General features: G+C 42.9%; 2 protein-coding genes, 1 non-coding gene and 1 pseudogene across 3 annotated transcripts in view; 1 reads left to right on the top strand and 3 right to left on the bottom strand.

The window, feature by feature from the left end:
* AS3MT (arsenite methyltransferase) overlaps positions 1 to 163 on the bottom strand; it is a 48,364-nt gene extending 48,201 nt beyond the window's left edge. The window contains exon 1 of the mRNA XM_054436840.2: positions 114 to 163. Coding sequence (XP_054292815.1) covers position 114 — 1 coding nt within the window. The 5' untranslated portion in view covers positions 115 to 163. The remainder of the gene's footprint in view (positions 1 to 113) is intronic.
* A 956-nt stretch (positions 164 to 1,119) lies between these two features.
* LOC129006943 (U6 spliceosomal RNA) lies at positions 1,120 to 1,224 on the bottom strand. Its single transcript, XR_008492135.1, has one exon. It is a non-coding gene; the product is annotated as a U6 spliceosomal RNA (small nuclear RNA).
* A 3,587-nt stretch (positions 1,225 to 4,811) lies between these two features.
* BORCS7 (BLOC-1 related complex subunit 7) lies at positions 4,812 to 15,716 on the bottom strand. The gene is made up of 5 exons (XM_054436845.2): positions 15,511 to 15,716; positions 9,200 to 9,262; positions 9,051 to 9,094; positions 7,438 to 7,458; positions 4,812 to 6,745 (listed from the first exon to the last, which is right to left on the bottom strand). The coding sequence occupies exons 1-5, from the start codon at positions 15,649 to 15,651 to the stop codon at positions 6,694 to 6,696; spliced, it is 321 nt and encodes a 106-aa protein (XP_054292820.1). The 5' UTR covers positions 15,652 to 15,716; the 3' UTR covers positions 4,812 to 6,693.
* On the top strand, positions 15,681 to 24,335 carry LOC129045073 (profilin-1-like; annotated as a pseudogene).
* Positions 24,336 to 26,094: the final 1,759 nt, after the last annotated feature.

Genomic DNA, 26,094 nt, shown 5'->3' with positions numbered 1-26,094 from the left:
GGGAGGACCGAGGTCTCGAGACACAGCTCGGGGGAGGTGCTCGCCTTCCCGCCTTGCGGGGGCCCAGGGAAGGGGCTGGGGGCTGGGGCGGGACGCCCATGGCGCGCACTCACTGTCTCCTCGGCCTGCGACTCGGGACGGCGGGCTCCCACAGCCAGCTCCTGTGCCGAGGCCCCGCCCAGGCTGGCAGGCTTGCTCCGCCCGCCTACCCCGCTCCAGCCCCTCGCTCCGGCGCCCACCGCCTGACCCGCCGTCCCACTGTCAACCGCGCTGCTCTACAGACTTTCCAACCAGGAGGTCGGTATCAGCATCCCCCTTGTTCGCTCCACTGTGATTTTCACGGATAAATCTCGTACTCTGATTTAAATGAACACTCACCTATAAAATGATCTTCCCCCCTCCCCCTTTTTGGGAATAGAATCATCTTTTCTCGATCTGTTTTTTAAAGTCAAGTTTATTGAGATATAACTTATATTCCGTGAAATCCATCTTTCTTCAGTGTGCAGTTCTGTGAACTCTGGCAAACGTATATACATCACCATAACGGAGACCAAAATAGCTCTGGCCCACAAGTTTCTTCCTGCCTCTTTGTAGTAAATTCCCTCTTCCCACCCCCAGCTCCTGGGCAACCACAGATGTTTTCCCTCCCTATAGTTCTGCCTTTTCTAGAATGTCACATAGATGGAACCATTAACAGTATGTAGCTGTTCTCAGTCTATTTTGGGTTGTATTTAGGAAAGCAACTTTACTAAATTTATTTTTACCTATAGTAATTTTTGGTCAATTCACATGTATTTTCTAGGTATTGTCACTTCATCTTGCAGAAAGTTTTTTTTTAATTTTTAAATTTTTTTGAGACGGTCTGTCTCTGTTACCCAGGCCCAACCTCCAGGCTCAAGCGATCCTCCCGCCTCAGCCTCCCAAGTACCTTGGATTATAGGCATGCACCACCACACTTGGTTAATTTTTGTATTTTTTTTGTAGAGACGGGATTTCACCATGTTGTCCAGGCTGGTCTCCAACTCCTGGGTTCAAGCGATCCGCCCGCCTCGGCCTCCCAAAGTGTTTGGATTACAGGCATGAGCCACAGTGCCAGGCCCAAAAGTATTTTTTGTTTTTTTAAATATGGAACACTTCACGAATTTGCATGTCATCCTTGCGCAGGGGCCATGCAAATCTTCTCTATCGTTCCAACTGTAATATATGTGCTGCCGAAGCGAGCAGCCGAAAGTATTTTTAAATTATTTTTACTTCCACAATTATATGTGTATATCTTGTTTCCTTTTGTGGTTGTAACAAGCATTTCTCTTTTTATAATTTAAGTTTAAAAAAAAATTTTAGAGACAGGGTCTCAACTCTGTGGCCCAGGCTTAGCGTCACTGCGCAATCATCTCTGGATCCTTCAACTCTGGCCTCAAGCCATCCTCCTTCCTCAGCCTCCCCAGTAGCTGGGACTACAGGTGCAAGCCACCATGCCCAGCTTGTAACGATCATTTCCATTCATTAGGACAGTAAGGAAACAGGGAGATCCAAGTGAAAGGATATCTAAATGGATGAAGTAGACTCCTTTATTCATTTTTCAATCTCAACTGCCAATACTACAAAAATCTGGTTGATATCCAGCTAGTAAATTTTCATCCTCCCTGATGTCAATTAGTTGTTACAAATTAATAGAAAGGTGGTGTCTTTTATATTTTTAACAAATTATCCCCATGGAAATAATCCTTGTTGGAATATTTCTACAGGTTGGAATATTTCCAACTAGTATGTGTATAAAACTTAGTGTTTTTGTAAGTATCGCTTAGTTTTTGGGCAATCATAGAATGGTGAAAACGCTCCTAAATATTAGTTTTCAAAATATTCTCTTCATAAAATGAGCTCCTTTAGAAAAGCAGTTACCTTCTCATAGTTAAAATGATATCTTTATCTTAAAAGGGCAGATTAGTGAGAGGTCAAGGAAAGGGCTGTATAATTTTTCTCTTGTGCTTGTTTTGTTATCTTTAATTTATGGTTTACTTACAGGAATCATTTGACAATCCTTTTTTTTTTTTTTTTTTTGAGACGGAGTTTCGCTCGTGTTGCCCAGGCTGGAGTGCAATGGCACAATCTCGGCTCACTGCAACCTCTTCCTCCCCGGTTCAAGCGATTCTCCTGCCTCAGCCTCCCAAGTAGCTGGAATTACAGGCATGCACCACCATGCTGGCTACTTTGTATTTTTTGTAGAGACAGGGTTTCACCATGTTGGTCAGGCTGGTCTCGAACTCCTGACCTCAAGTGATCCGCCTGCCTCTGCCTCCTTAAATGCTGGGATTACAGGCGTAAGCTACCACGCCTGGCCAACAATCCTTAAATCTACCTAATCACACACAGATAAACTGCAATAAAACAAACCACTGTCAACTTAAATTGTGTTATTCTCACTTTTCCTCCATGGTGTCTGGTGTGGGGGCTAATTTTGGACCAGACTGTGACCACCAATCATTCTGATTGGTCAGTGCCTCACCACAGGTTTTGTGGGGGGTTTTTTTGTTTGTTTTACTATCACCCCTGCTAAATGACAGGAATACTATATATCTGTATACTGCGTAGAAGAAATTAGGACTCTCACATCAAGTCATATTTTAAATATTGGCAAAAGCATTTTTTTTTTTTTTTTTTTGAGACATTTGGAGTCTCGCTCTGTCACCCAGGCTGGAGTGCAGTGGCAGGATCTCAGCTCACTGCAAGCTCCGCCTCCTGGGTTCATGCCATTCTACTGCCTCACCTCCCAAGTAGCTGAGACTAGAGGCGCCCACCACCACGCCCGGCTAATTTTTTGTATTTTTAGTAGAGACAGGGTTTCACTGTGTTAGCCAGGACGGTCTCGATCTCCAGACCTCATGATCCGCCCACCTCAGCCTCCCAAAGTGCTGGGATTACAGGTGTGAGCCACCACGCCCAGCCTCACAAAAGCTAATTTTTTTTAAATAAAAAATTAACATACATAGAAATTTTCTTCCCTACCCTTCAACAGAGGCCTGTGCACACCGTCACACATTCTATCTTGGAAGCTACTGGCATGACAATTCCAGGATGATCCAGAAAGGCAGATTTTGGTTCATTACACAGAACCATGTTTCAAGAAGTGGAGATTTCCAAAAGGATGAGCACTCCTAAGTAAAGGATTCCCCAAATATTGGAAGCAGAAGCAGATGAATGACTGGATGATGGCTCACCTGAGTTGCAGAAGCAGGAGCAAATAGATTGGATTCAGCTACTTCCAAGATCCTTTCCTTTTCTAAGAGCTCTTCAGTATTATGTTGAAGACTAGTAAGGAAGGTGGCACCCTTGTTTCTATGCATAAGGAAACTAACAGGTAATAGAGAGCCAGACTAGTAGTCAAAAGACCTACCATCAAGCTCAGTGACCTTGGGTAAGTCATTTCATCTTCCTGGCTGTGTTTTTTTCATCTGTAAAACATGGGGCCAGAATTTAATAACTTTTAAGGCCCCATACAGCTCTAATGTTCTGGGGTTATATGACTCTTCTTCATCAAATATTATGTTGGGTTTTAAAACATATCCTTTTAAAAAATTCTTTTAGTTTTTTGAAATAGAAAGTGTATTTTAAATGTCTTTGGTATATATTATAGTGATAAAAGATTTTATTATTTCTTATTAATGTGTTTTGTAACTATTACATCAACTTTGAAATTCTGGAGTTACATGAACAATTATTCAAAATATTTCTCTATTCAGTTTTCTAAGATTTTATTCAGATTTTTGCATCTATACTCATAAAAAAGATCACCTACATTATCTTACATCCTCTTGCATCATCTTTCTTACATCATTTTATTTTTAAAATGAAAATCCTGTTTACTTCATTAAATGAATTAGTGTCTTACGATCATTTTCTATATTTTGGGAGTATAGGGGTTTTTTTTGTTTTTTGTTTTTTTGAGATGGAGTCTTGCTCTGCCACCCAGGCTGGAGTGCAGTGGCTCTTGGCTCACCGCAACCTCCGCCTCCTGGGTTCAAGCAATTCTTCTGTCTCAGCCTCCCGAGTAGCTGGGATTACAGGTATGTGCCACCATGCCTGGTTAATTTTTGTATTTTTAAAGTAGAGACGGGGTTTCACCATGTTGGCCAGGCTGGTCTCGAACTCCTGACCCTGTGATCTGCCTGCCTCAGCCTCCCAAAGTGGTGGGATTACAGGCGTGAGCCATCACGCCCAGCCAGGAGTATATGTTCTTTGACAGTTTGGAAAAGTCTCATGAAAGCTTTCACAAGCAAATGCCATTTTAATTGGTTATTCTTAGTTTGTGGGTTATTTCTCATAACCAATCTGGAATATTCTCTGTTAAAAGTGTCAGTTTCATAATTTTTTATCTTTATAAGGAGCTGGGCATATATTAATCAAATTTTTAGCAGCAAATTGATAACTCTTTTCAAGTCTAATTGATTTTATTGCCTATTCAATTATGAATTTACTAATTTGTACTTTTCTGGCCGAGTGGACACTTTACCCATTTAATCTATAAGAACTACTTAATACTTTTTATTTTTTCTAATTTGTTATTTTTTTCTCATTTGTTTAGTTTTATTATTTCCATTTCCATTCTTTCTAAATTCTAATTATATACCCCTTAAAAGAAACAAAAATATTTATACTCTATCCCTAATACGGGGATTTAAAGCATGCTTATTTTCTTATAGTACTGCTTTGGTATTATCATACAAATTTTCTTTTATGGCATTTGAACATCCATTATTTTAAAAATATTATCTTCCAGCACAATCTCTACAACTCAGACGTTACTTAGTGAAGTATTTTTTCCATGTTTTTGATCACCATTTAATTCTATGTATGTTGTTTATTTCCATAAAAAAAAAAAAACATCAAATAATGTATACATTTCCACCCGTTCTCACATTTCTGGCTACTTTTCTTTCATGTATTTTGTTACAATGTTCTCTAGTGACTAAATTCAGTACAAATACGTTTTCATTATTTAATATAAATTTTATCTTATATTTACTAATAAAATTTTGATTGTGAAAGGTATTAATATTTTATCACATACAATGTAAGCAATCACTGCTTCTTTAATATTTGTTCCAGCATGAAGAAAACTTAGACTATCCCTTCATTTTAATTTTTTTCTAACTTGAGTATTTCTTTGCTTCTTGTAATGACTGCACTTAGCTTTGTTTTCTAAATTAGTGGTCTTTCTTTTCAAAGGTAAATTGAGTCCATCTGTATTTAATAATACTGCAATTATTAATACATGTTTATAGAATTAGTACATAAATTAATGCCTTTTCAGATCCTTCACATCTAGCTTTTTTACTTTACGTTAATATCCGTATGTATGAGAAATAAACGTAATCTGATAATGCTTAGTTAACTTGATGATTGGACAATAACAATATGAACTATATTGGATTCACTGTTACTTCCTCTTTATTCCTGCAGTGAAAACAATATTTTCTTATGTCAGATGTCTCTCAATCTCTTAGTCAATGAAGACCTGAACTAGAACAATATAGAGTCCCATTTTAAATTCAAACAAAGATATTTAGGTTTGACAACAGACTCATAGTAATGTCATTTAAAAAGATGGATCCAATGAACACAGACAAACATCAAAGTTTTCACCATGGCACAACCCTCTGCCACAATCACTCATAATAATTCAACTGCCTTCATATTTGGCAGTAACGTCATGCAAGTGAATTTGCTGATTAGCAAAATTACAAAATGAAAGTCAAGGTCACTTAATCAAGAATTACAGCAACAAAGAAATTCTAGGAATGCAGGTCAAGGCAAGAGGCTGCAGCTGGCCTGATAATGATACCACTTGCCTAATGTTCATTTAGGAATTTGCTATCACAAATAAAACACGTATTTCCTCTGAGTTACTAGAACAGAAAAGGAAACAATCAGGTATTACTTATCACCATTATATGACCATGAAATTAAAATATTTCCTTAATAATGATTAAGAGAAAAAATCATTCTCATGTGTTCATAATAGAAGCTCTATTTCTGAATTTAAAACACTACTCAGTATTTGCTTAAGTACTGAAATGTAGACAATATAGCTTTTGACATATTAAAAGTTTTATGGGAAAAACTAAGACCTCTTTTAATTTTGCTTTGATATCAAACTAAACAGAGCAGATGAAAGAATTCAATAAGAGCATGGGTTAATCCGATTCAAGAAGTGCTTCCAAAATTCAACCACCTCGCTTCTTCTTAGGAGAAACTGTACATCAAAACAGAACTTTTCTTTTTTTTTTGAGACGGAGTCTTACTCTGTCACCCAGGCTAGAGTGCAGTGGCGCGATCTTGGCTCACTGCAACCTCCACCTCCCAGGTTCAAGCGATTCTCCTGCCTCAGCTTCCCGAGTAGCTGGGATTACAGGCGCCCGCCACCACGCCCAGCTAATTTTTTGTAGTTTTAGTAGAGACGGGTTTCACCATCTTAGCCAGGCTGGTCTCGAACTCCTGACCTCGTGATCCACTCGCCTCGGCCTCCCAAAGTGCTGGGATTACAGGCGTGAGCTACCACACCCGGCCCTAACACAGAACTTTTCTAACTTAACTTTTGGAGAAGAAAATAGAAAACCAAACCCAGAGGACAGCTGTGTAAGGTATTTACTCCTCAGCATTAGGCAAAGGAGTGCTACAGCACTCTTACATGTCATTCTATTTCAACAGATGATTCAACTGGTCCTGTAGATCTGATGACTGTTCAACACTAGAAATTAGAATAGAGACAGGGTTTATCTGAAATGAGCAATAATAAAGACATCTTTGTACAACTATTTACAAAATTTTTTTTTTCATTACAGACAGGGTCTTACTATGCTGCACAGGGCAATCTCAAACTCTGGGCTCCAGCAATCCTCCAGCCTCAGCCTTCCAAAGTCCTGGAATTAGAGGCATGAGCCAGCCACTACACCTGTCCTGTACAAGCTATCTGTACTTTAATGCATAAATATTGTTGCATGTAAATCAAAATTTATATTGGTCCAGTTGGGTCCCAGAAGTGTTTAAATTCTGAAGAAAGGTTTGCAAAGCCAATTAGTAATGTAAACAATATTGCAAGGGACAAATTTAATCCATTTTAGAAAACAAGGCTGTTTAATGGTTTTTGCACATTTACTCCGCTTAATGAATATTACCAATGTAAAAGGTTTTCTACTCCTTAAGGTTGGTCTCTACACCCCGTAACTTTTAGAAAGTTTTACCATTAATAGCAGTGAGTTGAGTTACTGCACACCTTTGAAATATGCTGTATTCTTTAAATCCCAAGTAGTATCCCAGAGCATATTTCAATTTGAGGGCATATGTCAACCAGAGTTTTGTATTGATTCTGGACCCAGCAGTATAATTCCCCCCAGCATGCTTCAGTTGGTTCCCTACTCCTCTACCTTTGGGGTTACTTACTTCTTCTGAATAGCTTCTTGCCTAAATCAGAAAAGGAAAGAGGAAAATACACATAAGTGAACCAGTAGAAGTTTCATTTATGACCAGATAATGCATATAGGCAGAAGAAATTTCAGCTTATGTCACATTCTGTATTTCTGTCCATCCTATCCTAAGATTGTGCTATTGAACAGGGATTCCTATCTGAGTGCAGAGCTGCTGAAAAGATGGAATCTAAACATAAACAGATAGTAACACTCTCCCAGAGTGAGAAATGTGGTCCAACAAACTACATGCATGGCTTAAAATTAGTCTGTGTATATGGAATCAAATGGTCACATAGCTAATATGTAGATACCCAAAGAATGACTAATGACTATGACAAACATTAGCTATTTAAATATCAAAGAGTGAAATTCCTAACCATATATATATTTTTGTTTGTTTGTTTTTGTTTTTGAGACAGAGTCTCACTCTGTCGCCAGGATGGAGTAGAGTGGTGCCCGATCTCAGCTCACTGCCATCTCCGTCTCCCAGGCTCAAGCAGTTCTCCTGCCTCAGCCTCCCGAGTAGCTGGGATTACGGGTGTGTGCCACCACACCCGGCTAATTTTTGTATTTTTAGTAGAGACGGGGTTTTGCCGTGTTGGCAAAGCTAGTCTAGAACTCCTGACCTCAGGTGATCCGCCTGCCTCAGCCTCCCAAAGTGGTAGAATTACAGGCATGAGCCACTGTGCCCAGCCTCTTTTTTTTTTTTTTTTCTGGAGACAGAGTTTCACTTTTGTCACCCTGGCTAGAGTGCAGAGGTGCAATCTCCACTCACTGCAACCTCCACCTCCCAGGTTCAAGCAATTCTCATGCCTCAGCCTCCTGAGTAGCTGGGATTACAGGCGCCCACCACCACACCTGGCTACTTTTTTGTGTCTTTAGTAGAGACGGGGTTTCACCATGTTGGCCAGGCTGGTCTTGAACTCCGGATCTCAGGTGATCCACCCTCCTCGGCCTCCCAAAGTGCTGGGATTACAGGTGTGAGCCACCACGCCCAGCCCCAACCATGTATTTCTGACAGGTACATAACTATAATATCAAGTACATAAAATATAAAACAACATGAAATAAGATGATGAGCAAATTATAATGGAGAAAGGCGGGGTCTTATATTTCAAAATTCCCTACATGATTTATATGTAGCAGGTGCCACAGTTACCTACGTACCATGTAGGATACAGGTATATTATACTTGATTCCCTAGTAGAGGACCCAACTTCCCAGAAGAGACCTTGGGCACAGTCAGTCATCAAATACTGATGAACTGCCTCATAGGTGCCAAGTACAGTGCTAGCATGGTCCTGGCATGGGCCCTGCCTTTACAGGGTTTATAGTCTCTCTGTGAGGAGCCCTCAATTTAACATGGAGAGGTTCATAAAGGGTGGACTCTGCTCCTGATTCTCATCCCTTACCCCCACTTCTTCTGTAGTCTCAGGCATCTTTGCCATCGAGAAAAGTCATCCTTGGCCACCCCCACCTTTACTCCCAGTCTGGCCTCCACAGGAAAGCGCTGAAGCACAACGTCCGTGAAAGCAGACCAGGGATAATGATCCTGCAGCAAACAGTTGCTGGAGGAGGCATACTCACTGGTATTGAAGATGTGTTGTTATTATTGCCATCTTCCTTAAACTCTGCATAAAAAGAGAGAGAGAGAAACAGAACATTTCCACTTTCCTGTGGCCACACAAACCATATACATAAACCCAAATCATTAAAAAAAAAAAGTTGTTTCTTACATCTTCTGAGTGCAAGATGGCATCTTCCTGGAGTACCATGTTTCGAGCTGCCTGACCTAGCAGCTGGGAGACAAAAATAAAATGGTAATAATCAAAATTCCCAAACTTCCTGTAATCTTCTCTCTGCAGCTGTTACACTACTACCCTCTCTCCTCTCTCACTCCTCCACCCTATACAACCAGAAACACTCAAAATGTAATGGAGGATAATTTTCTATTCATGTTGAAAATTCATTTCATTGGCACTATGGCAGTTCTGGCATGGACCCGACATCTGTTTCAAAGGCCACTGCCTGAGAAATCAAGTGCTTCCTAACTGCTGGGCTGTTGGCACAGTGTATTCATTAAGTGCTAAGAGAAGTCTGCAAAAAAACTTTGGCTCCACAAGTCCAGTGAGAGAACATTACTCTTGATTCTTTAAAGGCAGATTTGAGATTTGGGGTGGTTTGAGAGTAGTAAAGACGCAAGAGTTAGAATGGGGCTGAAAAGGACAGAGGAATACAGCTATTTAGAAATGAAATAAGAGAAGGCCAGGCATGTGGCTCATGCCCATAATCTCAGCACTTCGGGAGGCCGAGGTGGGTGGATCACTTGAGGTCAGGAGTTTAAGACCAGCCTGGGCAACATGGTGAAACCCCAACTCTACCAAAAAAATACAAGTTAGCTGGGCGTGGTGGCTGCGCTTGTAATCCCAGCTACTCAGGAGGCTGAGGTGGGAGAATTGCTTGAACCCAGGAGGCGAAGGTTGCGGTGAGCCAAGATCGCACTACTGTACTCCAGCCTGGGCAACAAAGCAAGACCCTGTCTCAAAAAAAAAAAAAAGAAAGAAAGAAAAAAATGGAATAAGAGAAATAGTGGGGGGTGTGGGGAAGCCATGAGGAGAAGCTCAGGGCTTAAAATGGGGAACCACCCCATAAAAGATGACCAGACAGGGCTGGGAAAAAGAAAAGAAAGGTGATGGCCAGGTGCGGTGGCTCACGCCTGTAATCCCAGCACTTTCGGAGTCCAAGGTGGGCAATCACCTGAGATCAGGAGTTCAAGACCAGCCTGGCCAACATGGCAAAACCCCTCTATCAAAATTACAAAAATTAACCAGGCGTGGTGGCACGTGCTTATAATCCCAGCTACTCAGGAGGCTGAGGCAGGACAATCTCTTGAACTTGGGAGGCAGAGGTTGCAGTGAGCGGAGATCGCACCATTGCACTCCAGCCTGGCAACAGAGTGAAACTCTGTCTCAAAAAAAAAAAAAAAAAGAAAAGAAAAGAAAGGAGAAATGTGCAGGCAGAATTTAATGAGGTCACTGAGTTTAATGGGTCCTGAGTCCAAAAGAGAAAAGCAGAGCTTGGATTCGGCTGGATGGCCTACAGTCAAGGAGAGCTGACTGCATTAGCACTGAGAGGCAAGCAGAGACCAACAGAGATTTCTGGCCTAATACTGCACCCTGCTCCTGGCATACCTAAATCCAGCCAAGTAAAAGGAGCTACTGTTATGTGTATCCTACCAGCCCTTCCCTGTTCTCTTGGGTCAGGGAGACTCTGGTGAAAAGGGTGGCGTGACTTCAAAGTAACTAGGATTGCCAGATTTCTTCCCCAACCCAGGGCAACTTTATTTATTTTTAAGTTTTAAAGTTAGTAACCCTTTCTGGACGTCTAAAGTCAAAACAATAAAATAGGACTTTCCATCTCTGTCCCTTTCTTTCCCTGTTCTCTCCCCCACATGCATAACTATCTTTTTATTTTTTAATTTTCATTTTTTTGAAACAGGGTATCACTCTGCCACCCAGGCTGGAGTGCGGTGATGTGATCTTGGCTCACTGCAACCTCCGCATCCTGGATTCAAGAGATTCTCCTGCAGCAGCCTCCTGAGTAGCTGGGATTATAGGTACATGCCACCACGCTCACCTAATTTTTATATTTTTAGTAGAGACGAGGTTTCACTTTGTTGGCCAGGCTGGTCTCAAACTCCCGTCCTCAGGTGATCCACTCGCCTCAGCCTCCCAAAGTGCTGGGATTACAGGCATGAGCCCCTACACCCAGCCCCACGCATAACTATTTTTATTAGCTTTGTGGTTTTCTTTCCATTGTTCCTTTTTAAACAATGGACACATGTATTTATTTTCCTGCATACCACCTTCCTACTTAAAATGTAACATACTATGTGTACTTGTGTACACCTTGTTCTCTCTCTCTTTCTCTCTCTCTCTCTATATATATATATATATATATTTTTTTTTTTTTTTTTTTTTTTGAGACATGGTCTCACTCTGTCACCCAGGCCGGAGTGCAGTGGCACCATCACTGTTCACTGAAGCCTCGACCTCCCGGGCTCAGGTGATCCTTCCACCTTAGCCTCCAGAGTAGCTGGGACTACAAGTGCATGCCACCATGCCCAGATAGTTTTTTGTATTTTTTTGTAGAGATGGGGTTTTGCCATGTTGCCCAAGCTGATTTCAAACTCCTGGGCTCAAGTGATTTGCCTGGCTTGGCCTCCCAAAGTGCTGGGATTGTAAGCATGAGCCACCGCGCCCAGCCTACACCTTGCTGTTTTCACTTTGCAATAGATCCCTGAGGGTTATCTGCAGCAATACATATTGAATCTCCTATTCAACTGCTATCTCCTAATGAATCCATTGCTCTTTTACAACTGCAGAGTACCACACTCTACAGGTGACCATAACATTATTCAATCAGTTCTCTGCTGAGGGATTTGGAGGCTCTTCCCAGTCTTTTGCCACAGTAAGTAGTGGTACAAAAAATTCTCAAATCTTGCATCTTATCTCATAGCTTTCACTGTTACAAACATCTCCTATCTTTGCATCTTTTTGCCAGCATATGTTTGGGATGGACTCACAGGACTGTGATTTGTGACTGTGGGGTTTTAATTTTGCTACATATTGCCAAATTCCTCTCCTTTAGGGCTGTACCACTTGGCATTCCCACCAACAATTACGAGAGTACCTGTTCCTCCTGTGGCTACTTTTAAGGGAAAACTTCAAACTCCTATAGATGGGAGATGGTGACTTACAAACCGATGGCAGAAAAAAAAGGGTTCTAACAGAATCTACTTCATTAACTTATTCATTTAACAAACATTTGTTGAGTGTTTAACATATGCCCTTACTCTGGTTAAGAGTGATAACGGGGCTCAGAATCTGGAGGGGTTACAAAGGGAACATAGGCACTTAAATCACCTTATGGTAAGTGCTGATGGGGAAGCATTGGCTGCTCTGGGAGCATATAGTGGGGCAGGAGTGTCTAACTGATTACAGGGGTAGGTGTTCAGGAAAGGTCCCTGAAAGAAATGACTTCTAATCTGAGACTTAAAAGTTAGGGTTTAGAATTCATCTTGTGTGTGTAATTCTAGAGAAAAATGGCATGATCCATTTTTCTGTTTTAGAAATGTGGTAAGCAGGTGGACTAGAGTGGGGAATGAGGCAGAGAGATTGGTTAGGATGACATAGCAGTACTCTAAGCAAAGAATGAGGATGGCCTGAAACACAGAAGTAGCCGAGAAAAAAAGAAACAAAGGATTTGTGAGACATTTAGAAAACACTCGATGGGAGTTGTGGTTGCCTTGAAGGCAGGGGCTGTTGTAATGTAAAGCCAAGGCTTTTCCTTGATATATTCATTGGCATTCTGCATCACTTTCCTACATAAACCGACCAGACACATAACATACCATCTGAGATTTCTAGTTTTGCTTTCTTTAAAATGGAAGAACATCTTGAATACACCTGTAAAACAATCTTCACTACAGAATCTTTTTAGATTTCTACAAATTTTTCTCCTAGGCTTTTATCATTAACTTGTTCATAATTAACTCAATAACAATTTGTCTTAGCTACTCATCTTCAACAAGTGTTTCTGATTTTCAACTTAGTTTTCATAGCAATAGCAACCCTCTTTTTTGGTACTCATATTTCATCATTCTTCGTATTATTTCATTAAATTACGTAGTTGCAACTGTAAGCATAAGTGCCATACACACATTTAAAAATTTGTTTTCATTCTTTTTTTTTTTTTCTTTTTTTACGGAGAAAAGATAGCACTATGTGGCCCAGGCTGGTCTCGAACCCCTGGACTTAAGCAATCCTGCCTCCACCTCCCAAAGTGTTAGGATTACAGGCATGAGCCACTGCGCCCAGCCCACACACACATTATGTTTAGAAAAAAACACAATGGACCCTCACTAAGCTCAAATGGAGGAGCAGAAGCGCAGGCATGCAAGAGACAAGCCTATGAGTCATAACCACTCATTATGCTGCGGGCAAATGTCAGTGTATTTCTCCTCACAGGCTCTTTCCCCAGAGACCCCTTCCCTGATCATCTGTTTAAGATTAACCCTTTCGGCCAGGTGGGGTGGCTCACGCCTGTAATCCCAACACTTTGGGGGGCCAAGGCGGGAAGGATCACTTGAGGTCAGGAGTTTGAGACCAGCCTGGCCAACATGGTGAAACCCCATTTCTACTAAAAACACAAAAATTAGCTGGGTGTGGTGGCAGGCGCCTATAATCCCAGCTACTCAGGAGGCTGAGGCAGGAGAATCGCTTGAACCAGGAGGCAGAGGTTGCAGTGAGCCCGAGATCGGGCCACTGCACTTTAGCCTGGGTGACAGAGCTAGCGAGACTCCTCCTCTGTCTCAAAACAAACAAACAAAGAATAACCCTTTCATCACTCTCTATTCCCAGATTAATTTTGCTTCACAGGATTTACCACCACCTGATTTTTTTGTTTCATTTGTTTATCGTCTGTCTCTTCACTAAAATGTAAACTTCCTAAGTACAGGGATTTAGTTTTGTTTATTCCGTGTACCTAAAGCAGTTCCTGGCACACAGCAGACATCCAATAAGTATTTGTTAAATGAATACTGTGGAATGAGTGTTTTACACATGAAATTCTCAGTTAATCAAACAAAATAGCTATGTGGAGACTGCTCAAGAAGCAATGCTGCCGGGCGCGGTGGCTCACGCCTGTAATCCCAGCACTTTGGAAGGCTGATGCAGGCGGATCACGAGGTCAAGAGTTCGAGACCAGCCTGGCCAACATGGTGAAACCCCATCTCTACTAAGAATACAAAAATTAGCCGGGCGTGGTGGTGCGTGCCTGTTATCCCAGCTACTCAGGAGGCTGAGGCGGGAGAATCGCTTGAACCCAGGAGGCAGAGGTTGCAGTGAGCCAAGATCACGCCACTACACTCCAGCCTGGAGACAGAGCTAGACTCCGTCTCAAAAAACAAGGAAAAGTACTCCCTTCAATTAGTCATTCTAAAGACTTCATGAATTAAACTCCATGAAAGACAACAGTGTCCAGCACATATAAAATGCTAAATAAATGTACGTTTATTATGATGAATATGTTCAATATTTACAGGTGGTTAACTATAAACACCTCTAGTTGAAAATATATATTATATATGTATATATAAATATATATGTACGTATATATTTTATATATATATATATTTTTTTTTTTTTTTTTGAGACACGGTCTTGGTTCTCTGTCACCCAAGCCGGAGTGCAGTGGCACAATCTTGGCTCACTGCAACCTCCGCCTCCCGGGTTCAAGCAATTCTCCTGCCTCAGCCTCCTGAGTAGCTGGGATTACAGGTGCCTGCCACCACACCCGGCTGTTTTTGTTGTTGTTGTTTGGTTTTTTGTATTTTTAGTAGATACAGGGTTTCACCCTGTCAGTCAGGATGGTCTCCATTTCCTGACCTCGTGATCCGCCCGCCTCGGCCTCTCAAAGTGCTGGGATTACAGGCGTGAGCCACCGCGCCCTGCCTCTCTGTTTTTTGTTGTTGTTTGTTTGTTTTAGACGGAGTTTCGCTCTTGTTGCCCAGGCTGGAGTGCAATGGTGCGACCTCGGCTCTCCGCAACCTTCGTCTCCCAGGTTCAAGCAATTCTCCTGCCTCAGCCTCCCGAGTAACTGGGATTACAGGCAAGTGCCATCACGCTCGGCTATTTTTTTTTTTTAATTATTATTATTTTTTAGTAGAGAGGGGGGTTTCTCCATGATTGTCAGGCTAGTCTCGAACTCCTGACCTCAGGTGATCCGCCCGCCTCGGCCTCCCAAAGAGCTGTTTTAAAGCACAGGTTCCCATGGCATCGTTTCTTCCCCCAACCCTCACTCACTATCCCTAACCAAACAGACTGCACACCCCAGAATGCAACACGCGCCTCCGCGAAGAAGACCTACTCATAGCAAGTACTTCACAGCCTACAATTCCCAGGATGCAACGCGACCGTCTTCCCACAGCAACGAAAGACTGCGACTCTCCGGACTATCAGGCCGGGAGAGTCCACTTCCAGCTCACCTCGGAGCTCCGGGAGCCCTTCAGCACCTGCTTGGTGAGCGCGATTACGTCAGTACCACAGGTGGTCACCTTCTCCGTGAGAAGCCCCTTCACGGACTGACCGAACCGCGCTTGAGAATCTGCCGTTCCAGTCGCCATCATTTCAGTTAGCGAACGCTTCCGCACGGGCGATGGGGAGTCGCCGGGGCCAAAAGACAGGCAACGCGGAAGGAAAAGAGGCGTTTCTCTTCCTCCACGGGAAAAGGAAGGGACGCATGCGCCTGATGGAGGTTGACCTTTGCTCACTAAACTCATGATATCCTGAGGAAAACAGGGTCCAGGCAAACATCTCTGGAGGGGATGGAGGACGGTTTCATTGAATCTATGGTTTAGAATCGGAAAGCCTGTGGCAGGGCATGGTGGCTCACGCCTGAAATCCCAGCACTTTGGGAGACCCAGGCAGGAGGATCACCTGAGCCTGAGAGTTCCAGACCACCCTGGGCAACATAGCGAGACTCCATCTCTTTAAAAATAAAATTAAATTGAAATTAATACAAATAAATAAAAAGAATCAGAAGGCCCGGATTACAGTGCCAATGCTACCATTTAGCAGTGTGTGGCTGCAAATTACTCAGCCTCTTACATTCCTCATCTGTTAAACAGAAGTAATAATTTTTCCAAGGGGTTATGAGAATATCATTCCATTCATATATATATGTATATATATTTATATATGTATATATATAAATATATATACACATATATATAAATATATACATATATGTATATAAATATATATACATATATGTATATAAATATATATACATATATGTATATAAATATATATACATATATGTATATAAATATATATACATATATGTATATAAATATATATACATATATGTATATAAATATATATACATATATATATATATTTTTTTTTTTTTTTTTTTTTCCCCAGACAGAGTCTTGCTCTGTCGCCTAGGCCTTTTTTTGGTTAATTGAGACAAGGGGCCAGGCATGGTGGCTTATGCCTGTAATCCCAACACTTTGAAAGGCCAAGGTGGATCACCTGAGGTCAGGAGTTCGAGGCCAACCTATCCATATGGTGACACACCTGTAGTCCCAGCACTTTGGGAGGCCGAGGCAGAAGGGTCACTCGAGGCCAGGAGTTCAGTATCAGCAGCCTGGGCAACATAGCAATAACTTGTCTCATTTTATTATTTTATTTATTTTTTTTTTATTACTTTTTTTTAGATGGAGTCTCGCTTTGTTGCCCAGGCTGGAGTGCAGTGGCTTGATCTCAGCTCACTGCAACATCTGCCTCCTGAGTTCAAGCGATTCTTCTCCCTCAGCCTCCCAAGTAGCTGGGATTACAGGTGCTTGCCACCAGGCCCGGCTAATTTTTGTATTTTTAGTAGAGAGAGGGTTTCACCATGTTGGCCAGGCTGGTCTCAAATTCCTGACGTCTAATGATCCACCAGCCTTGGCCTTCCAAAATGGTGGGATTACAGGCGTGAGCCACCGCACCTGGCCTCATTCTGTTCAATTTTAACAAACATTTCATGAACTAATTACCAGACACTGTACTAGGCTGGGGATAGAGAAAGAAATGAAATACAGTTCTTGTCTCTGTGGAGCTCCCAGGCTGATGAGGCAGATAGGCCTATAAACAAATGAAGAAGGAAAAACAATCTAATAGAAAAATTGGCAAAAGGCACAAGTAGGCAATTAAAAAAAAAATCAACTGGCTCATAAATGTGAAAAATGCTCAACATCACTAGTAATTTTTATTGATAAATAACCTCTTTATTGTATTAGTACCAAACTGATGGTAACCACCTTGTAAGTGAATTAATACGTAAAATATTTCAAGTAGGCTGGGTGCTGTGGCTCACGCCTGTAATCCCAGCACTTTGGGAGGTTGAGGCGGGAGGATCACCTGAGGTCAGGAGTTCGAGACCAGCCTGCCCAACATGGTGAAACCCCGTCTCTACTAAAAATACAAAAATTAGCCGGGCGTGGTGGTGGGCACCTGTAGTCCCAGCTACTCGGGAGGCTGAGGCAGGAGAATTTCTTGAACCTGGGAGGCAGAGGTTGCAGTGAGCCGAGATCATGCCACTGTATTCCAGCCTAGGCGACAGAGCAAGACTCCGTCTCAAAAAAAAAAAAAAATTTCAAGTAGCTCCATTTCTTTTTTAGTTAATTAATAAAAGATGTGAAAATGTTATTATATTGAAAATTTTGTTCAAAATTATCTGTATTCAATATCAACATTACTTCCTCTTCCAAGTGTCTAGATTCATATGTCTCTGTTGAATCTCATTTACTGTTTACTTTTTGTCCTTAATAAACTTTATTGAGTTTATGTGCATGAATTTATGTTATAATTTATGTATAATAATTACATTACTTTTTGAGATGGAGTCTTGCTCTGTCACCCAGGCTGGAGTGCAGTGGCACGATCTTGGCTCACTGCAACCTTTGCCTCCCTGGTTCAAGCGATTCTCCTGCCTCAGCCTCCCGAATAGCTGGGATTACAGGTGCCTACCACCACGCCCGGCTAATTTTTGTATTTTTAGTAGAGACTGGTTTCACCATGTTGGCCAGGCTGGTCTTGAACTCCTGACCTCAGGTGATCCACCTGCCTTGGCCTCCCACAGTGCTGGGATTACAGGCATTGAGCCACCACACCCAGCCTGCACAATAACCACATTCTTTAAAGAGTACAATTTGATGAATGTGGCAGATGTATACACCTGTGAACCACCACCACTATTAAGATACAGAACAGGGTGGGAGCAGTAGCTCATGCCTGTATTCCCAGCACTTTGGGAGGCTGAGGCAGAAGGATCTCTTGAGGCCAGGAGTTCAATATCAGCAGCCTGGGCAACATAGCGATAACTTGTCTCATTTTATTTTTTTATTATTATTATTTATTTACTTTATTTTGAGACGGAGTCTTGCTCTGTCACCCAGGCTGGAGTACACGGGTGTGATCTTGACTCACTGCAACCTCCGCCTCCCGGGTTCAAGCGATTCTCCTGCCTCAGCCTCCCGAGTAGCTGGGACTACAGGCACTCACCGTCGTGCCCGGCTAATTTTTGTATTTTTAGTAGAGACGAGGTTTTACCGTGTTGGGCAGGCTGGTCTTGAACTCCTGACCTCATGATCCACCCCCCTTGGCCTCCCAAAGTGCTGGGATTACAGGCATGAGCCACCATGCCCAGCCCCTTGTCTCAATTAAAAAAAAAAGATACAAAACATTTCATCACCCTCAGAAGTTTCCAAGTGCCCTTTAAAGTCCATCTCTCCTTCTCTGTCTCACCCCAGGCAACCACTGCCCTGCTTTTGGGAACTATAGATTAATTTGCATTTCTAGAATGGCAAATAAATAGCATCATACAGGATTTTTTGGGGGGAGGGGGGTCTTTTTTTGTCTGGCTTCATTCTTGCAGCATGATGATTTGACAGTCATCTATGTTGTTGTGCATATAACTAGCCTGTTCATTTTTATTGCTAAGAAATATTCCACTGCATGGATAGTTCTCACTGTGTTTATTCACTCTCTTGCTGATGGACACTTGGGTTGTTTCCACTTTTGGGTTTTTGTTTTGTTTTGTTGTTCTTTGGTTTTGGTTTTTGTCATTGTTGTTTTTGAGACAGAGTCACTCCTCTGTCATCCAGGCTGGAGTGCATGGCATGACCACAGCTCAAGCTCCCAGGCTCAAGCAATCCTCCCACCTCAACCTCTGGAATAGCTGGAGCTACAGGTTCATGCCACCATGCCTAGCTAATTTTTACAATTTTTTCTGTAAAGACAGGGTCTCCTTATGTTGCCTGGGCTCAAGTGATTTTCCTGCCTTGCCCTCCCAAAGTTCTGGGATTACAGGCGTAAGCCCATCACACGTGGCCTCCACTTTTGGAATATTATGAATATTCTGCTATGAACATTTGTACACAAATCTTTATGTGGGTTGTTTTCATTTCTCTTGGGTAACTATCTAGTAGTGGAATGGCTGGATCATATGGTAAGTGTTTAAGTTTTCAAGAAACTGCCAAACCATTTTCCAAAGTGGTTTAACATTTTACATTTCCAATAGCAGTGTATGCCACTCCAGTTGCTCCACATCCACAAACTTAGGAAAAGATGGAATGTTCTATAGCCATGGTAACACATAGCTACCTGTGGTGGACAGACTGGCCACTCAGGGTAACCTTTGACCCCACCTCCTGGTGTTCTTGCTCTTGTGTGAGCCTCTTCTCTTGCTTGTGGGCATGATCTTTGATTTGCTTCTAATCGATAGTGTATGCACAGGTGATAGGAAACACATGATGATGTTACATAAGATTACATGTTGCATCACCATTCCCCTCATCTTGCTGGAGCCTCTCTTGCCAGCTGTGAGTAAGCGAGTGGCCATGTTGGAGAACTCCACGTGACAAGGAACTGCAAGTACCATCTAGTAACCTACCTCTGGGCCTCCAGCTGACAGCCAGCCAAAAAAAAAAAAAAAAAAAAGCTCTCAGTCCAACAATCAAAAGGAACTCAATCCTGCTAACAACCAGGCACATAGGAAGCAGATTCTTCCCCAGTAGAGCCTCCAGATGAAACCCAACCCTGGCCCACACCTTTACTGCAGCCTGTGAGACACTAAGTAGATGGCCCAGAGAAGCTGTACTTAGGTTCCTAACCCACCAAGACTGTAAGATAATACATGTGTGTTGTTTTAAGCCACAAAGTTTCTGGTAATATTCATGGTAATGTGGTAGTAGAGAACTAATATATTACCAGAACTCATCTGAAATCTGTTCAGCTGGGCGTAGTGGCTCACACTGGTAATCCCAGCACTTTGGGAGGCCAAGTAGGAAGGATCACTTGAGCTCAGGAATTCAAGACCAGCCTGGGGATCATGGTGAAACCCCATCCCTATGAAAAATTCAAAAATTAGCTGAGCATGAAGGTCTGCGCCTGTAGTCCCAGCTACTTGGGAGGCTGAGGTGGGAGGATCACCTGAACCCAGGAAGTCGAGGCTGAAGTGAGCCGTGATTGCACCACTGCACTCAGGCTAAGTGACAGAACCAGACCCTGTCTCAAAAAAAAAAGAAAAGAAAAGAAACAGAAAAAGAAATCTGTTCAATCAATTTATGACAACTCACCTCAGTGAACCCCCTTTTGCAAACCAAACAATCAGGATCTGCCCCTTCACCTCTGAAAATCAATCATTCAGGAGTTTGAGTCCTGCCTGGGCAACATAGAAAGACATTGTCAAAAGAGGCTGAGCACAATGGCTCACACCTGCAATCCCAGGCAGAGGTAAGTGGATTGCCTAAGATCAGGAGCTTGAGTGACCAGCCTGGCCAACATGGTGAAACCCTGTCTCTACTAAAAATACAAAAATTAGCCAGGCATGGTGGCACGCATCTGTAGTTCCAGCTACACAGGAGGGTGAGGCAGGAGAATCACTTGAACCCGGGAGGCGGACGTTGCAGTGAGCCAAGATCGCGCCATTCCACTCCAACCTGGGTAACAGAGTGAGACTCTGTCTAAAAATAAAAAAATAAGACGGACATTGTCAAAAGAGAGAGAAGAAAGAGAAATAATAATAGGAAAGTTATAGAAAAATATTCATGCCAAAAAAATGCAATACAGCTTCGTTTAGGTTAAAAAATACATTTTAAAAATATTTATTTTTAGTAATTTGCATTTTCCAAATTTCTGCAATTATGATGTATAACTTTTATAATATGGTGATGAGAGTGTGAAGCAACACATTTTGTGTGTGTGTGTTTTTTAAATTCCCATTTCTTGTTTGTGATTGGGGTGAAATATCAGGTCAGCTTGGCAGTCACTATAGGAGTAGAAAGTAGCCATTCATATTTCACTACCAGCTGGTTGACCCGACTGAGGCCCCTGCCTGGATCTTAGGATTCAGGCCTCTCCACTTGTCAGTCCAGCTCTCAGGCTTTACACACGATCTCCTCATCCAGCCTACCCCATGCACCAACACCAGTTTCACCCTCCTAAAACACCATTGTCACCTTGCTGCTCCCTGCTGCAGTACTCTCAATAGCTCCTACAGCCTCCCTGTACCCTTTATACCTCTCCATTCCAGGGCTCCAGAGCCTGACTCAATGTACCCCTCAGATCTTTCTCAGGGATCCCCCACAACACACCTCTTTGTCTCTTCAGCTAAGGCCATCACCATTCCCCTCATGCCATGCTCCTTCCAGCCTCTGCTACTCTCCCTTCCAGCAACACCCTTCTCTCCCTACTCCTTCACATCTCTACCTAACAGTTCTGAGGTAGGAGGTGGGACTGGACTTGCAGACAGACCACTCCCAGAGAGAGGGACAGATGCCATCAGATGCCGTCTCTCACCTCTGTGAGCCTCAACTAACAACTCCTGGTTGGCCCATCTCTTCTATAATGATTGACACCAAGAATGTCCGCTACCTTGGGGCTGTGATTTCATCTGGTAATATAAAAAAAAAATTTTTTTTGAGAGTCTCACTCTGTCATCCAGGCTGCACTGTAGTGGCATGATCTCAGCTCACTGCAACCTCTACCTCCCAGGTTCAAGCGATTCTCCTGCCTCAGCCTCCCAAGTAGCTGGGATTACAGACGCACACCACCATGACCAGCTAATTTATGTATTTTTAATAGAGATGGGGTTTTGGCATGTCAGTCAGGCTAGTCTTGAACTCCTGGCCTCATGTGATCCACCCACATTGGCCTCCCAAAGTGCTGGGATTATAGGCGTGGGCCACTGCGCCCAGCCCGGAAGGTAAATTTTTTGAAATAAGCTTTAGTGGAACAATCCTGAAGAATAACACAAGAGGAATAACAGGTTACCAGTAAGGTGTCAGCCAATTTGTTCCAGCCACTTTTGAATCCATGTCCTATAATCTAAAATTTAGTTCTCTTTCCCTAAGCTGAGAGCTTTCTATCATGTCAGTATGTATGTTATGAAGAAAAGGAGACTTAGGTGAGATGTTTGTATTTATCACAACTGCTGCTTCAATTGCCTAGGACTTCAACAGCTTCATGGAAGTCTGGGAAATGTTCAGGCATAAGGTTATTGCCTTAGCTGACTGAAAATTGCCCCATACAGTGGTACATATCAACCCTTAGTGAGGCCTTTTAAAAAACAAACAGTTTGAAAAATAGATTAAAGTAGGCAAATAACAGCATCTGTCTTTAGAGCTATCAACTCAAGAATTCTCTCAATTTTTTTTTTTTTTTTGAGATGGAGTCTTGCTCTGTCGCCCAGGCTGGAGTGCAGTGGTGCAATCTCGGCTCACTATAAGCTCCGCCTCCCAGGTTCACACCATTCTCCTGCCTCAGTCTCCGGAGTAGCTGGGACTACAAGTGCCCGCCACCATGCCCTGGCTAATTTTTTGTATTTTTAGTAGAGACGGAGTTTCACCATGTTAGCCAGGATGGTCTCGATCTCCTGACCTTGTGATCTGCTGGCCTTGGCCTCCCAAAGTGCTGGGATTATAGGCGTGAGCCACCATGCCCAGCCAGGAATTCTCTCAGTTATGAAATCTTGCAGAGAAGTTATTTTTCTTTCTCAAAATCCAGATGATGACAATATTCCTTACTCCAGATCTGGCATTTTTTCATCATCACTGTCTTGTGAATGATCATCTGCTCCATCTGCTAAATCTACATCCTCTTCACCACCCATGTTGTTCATCATCTCAGAGAAATAATCAAAATCAGACATGGCTTCATCTGAATCATCTTCCCAGTCTTTCCAATGATTGGAGTCCACACTAAGCCCTTTGTTTTGTTAACCTTGGCCATGACTGGCCCCATTTTCCTTTTTGTAAACAAACAAAATCGATCTGTCCATTCTTTTATGCTTCAAATCATTTGGATCAATACAGTGAAAAAGATCAATTTCATATAAATGCTTAAAATGATCACTTCCAGGAAGTGGCAGTACAAGGGCTTCTGCATGGCTAGCAGAGCAGTGGTCCCAACCACAGTGCATGCCCTGAGCTCTCCGCCTCCCCTGCCTGCCTGCGAGGCAGCAGCAGTGCTGCAAGCAGCCCACGGCAGGGTGGAACACCCACATCGACAACCTCGTGGTGGAAGGGACCTGTAGGATGCAGCCATCGTGGGCTACAAGGACTTGCCTTCCATCCAGGCCACCATCCCTGGGAAAACCTTTGTCAACATCAAGCCAGCTGAGGTTGATGTCCTGGTTGGCAAAGACTGGTCAAGTTTTTTTGTGAATGAGGTGACACTTGGGGGCCAGAAATGTTCTGTGATCTGGGACCTACTGCTGCAGGATGGGGAACTGACCTATCTTTATACCAAGAGCACCGATGGAGCCCCCACCTTCAATGTCACTGTCACCATGACTGCTAGGATGCTAGTGTTGTAGGAAGTCAGGGACCCCAAATGGAGAGACTGGCTGGAGGTGCAGCAGAGGAACATAAATTGTGATGATTTCATTTTAATATGGACATTTATCAGTTCCCAAATAATACTTTTATAATTTCTTATGCCTGTCTTTAATCTCTTAATCCTGTTATCTTTGTAAGCTGAGAGTGTATGTCACCTCAGGCCCACTGTGATAATTGTGTTAACTGTACAAATTGATTGTAAAACATGTGTGTTTGAACAATATGAAATCAGTGCACCTTGAAAAAGAACAGAATAATAGCGATTTTTAGGGAACAAGGGAAGACAACCATAAGGTCCGACTGCCTGTGGAGTTGGGCAAAAATAGCCATATTTTCTTTCTTGCAGAGAGGCTATAAACGGACGTGCAAGTAGGAAAGACATTGCTAAATTCTTTTCCTAGCAAGGAATACTAATATTAATACCCTGAGAAAGGAATGCATTCCTCAGGGGAGGTCTATAAACGGCCGCTCTGGGAATGTCTGTCTTGTGCAGTTGAGATAAGGGCTGAGATACGCCCTGGTCTCCTGCAGTACCCTCAGGCTTACTAGGGTGGGGAAAAACTCTGCCCTGGTAAATTTGTGGCCAGACCGGTTCTCTGCTCTTGAACCCTGTTTTCTTGTTTAAGATGTTTTTCAAGACAATATGTGCACTGCTGAACATAGACCCTCATCTATAGTTCTGCTTTTGCCCTTTGCCTTGTGATCTTTGTTGGACCCTTATCAGTAGTTCTGCTTTTGCCCTTTGTCCTGTTCCCTGAGAAGCATGTGATCTTTGTTAGACCCATATTAGTAGTTCTGCTTTTTGCCCTTTGAAGCATGTGATCTTTGTACCTACTCCCTGTTATTACACCCCCTCCCCTTTTTGAAACCATTAATAAAAACTTGCTGGTTTGAGGCTCAGGTGGGCATCACAGTCCTACAGATATGTGATGCCACCCCCGGTGGCCTAGCTGTAAAATTCCTCTCTTTATACTGTCTCTCTTTATTTCTCAGCCAGCCAACACTTATGGAAAATAGAAAGAACCTATGTTGAAATATTAGGGGTGGGTTCCCCCAATATCTGGCACACCAATGTGGTTTTCTTTTTCCTAATTGCATGTGGGAACCTGATTCCCTTTGGTAGGTGCGGAGAAACATTCATTGGTCTGGTCCACAGAAACACTTGTTCAGCTCCCTGACGATTGGTGAGTTGTCTGTGTATTGTCCAGGCTAACCTTGGGTCACTCAGAGTCTAAACATTATGCTTATCTCTGCCATATTAAACTCCTGTTAAAACGGGGGAGTTCAGGTACCCATGGAAAATATGGTCACCCTATTCAGGGCAGTGGAAGAACACTGTCCTTGGTTTCCTGAAAAGGGAACATTAGATGTGGAACTATGGGATCGTGTTGGTGCAAAATTCCGGGAACTGGTCCCGACAGGAAATTATGTTCCCATCACTGTTTGGGGTGACTGGGCCTTGGTATGTGCCATCCTAATGACATAACAATCCCGTGACCACCTGCAGTTACCACAGTTTTCTGAATCTGGAAACCCTCCACCTCTTCCTCAACCTTCCTCTCCCGCACGGCCTTCGTTACCTGATCAGCCTCTCCCTTCGCCTACTCCTCCCCGACCTGAGGATATTGAAGATTCAATATCTAACTCGGTGACTTTGGCTTAATGTCACCCCCTGATGATCTTATTTCTTTTCACGAAGAGCCAGTACTTGTAGCTCCTGCGGCCCCGACTTGGACAGCCCGGGACCATATCTATGCTAACTCTTCCCGCTTCAAACCTTTGCAGCCTTTGCCTCCGGAGCCATCTAATGGCTCTGGAACTAAACTACAATTTACCTGTAATTGTGCAGGCCCTCCCCCATCCTCCGCAGCCCCTCAACCTCCTGTCATTTTGGTCCCTCAACCGGTCACTTTGCCATCCACTCAACCTGCTTCTCTGTATGCTTCTTCACACGTGGACACCCCTGCCACTCTGGTTGCACAGGACTGGGCAGTAATCACCAGTATGCTTCTGCCTCTTCTGCTCCTCCAGTCCCCCTTTCTCACGTTCTCATACTGGTCCGACCTCCTCAACCTGTTTCCCTTATCTACACATAATTTTCCTGTCACTTCTATGCCAACTCTGTCTCATGTGCCTGTTGTTGAAATTACCATGCAATGCTTATTACGCCAAAGCAAACAAGTG

The sequence above is a fragment of the Pongo pygmaeus genome, chromosome 8 (genome assembly GCF_028885625.2).
Source record: "Pongo pygmaeus isolate AG05252 chromosome 8, NHGRI_mPonPyg2-v2.0_pri, whole genome shotgun sequence".
NCBI lineage: Eukaryota > Metazoa > Chordata > Mammalia > Primates > Hominidae > Pongo > Pongo pygmaeus.
Note: the sequence above shows the minus strand (reverse complement) of the source record. Positions and strands in the feature narration are given on the sequence as shown.

Bases quoted from the DNA above. Each gene is read 5' to 3' on its own strand.
- BORCS7 (XM_054436845.2), bottom strand. From the start codon at position 15,651: ATGATGGCGACTGGAACGGCAGATTCTCAAGCGCGGTTCGGTCAGTCC. The intron at 9,095-9,199 runs GTAAGAAACAAC...CTTTTTATGCAG, and splicing joins CCATCTTGCACTCAGAAGAT to AGTTTAAGGAAGATGGCAAT. The intron at 6,746-7,437 runs GTAAGTAACCCC...TCTAATTTCTAG, and splicing joins CAAGAAGCTATTCAGAAGAA to TGTTGAACAGTCATCAGATC.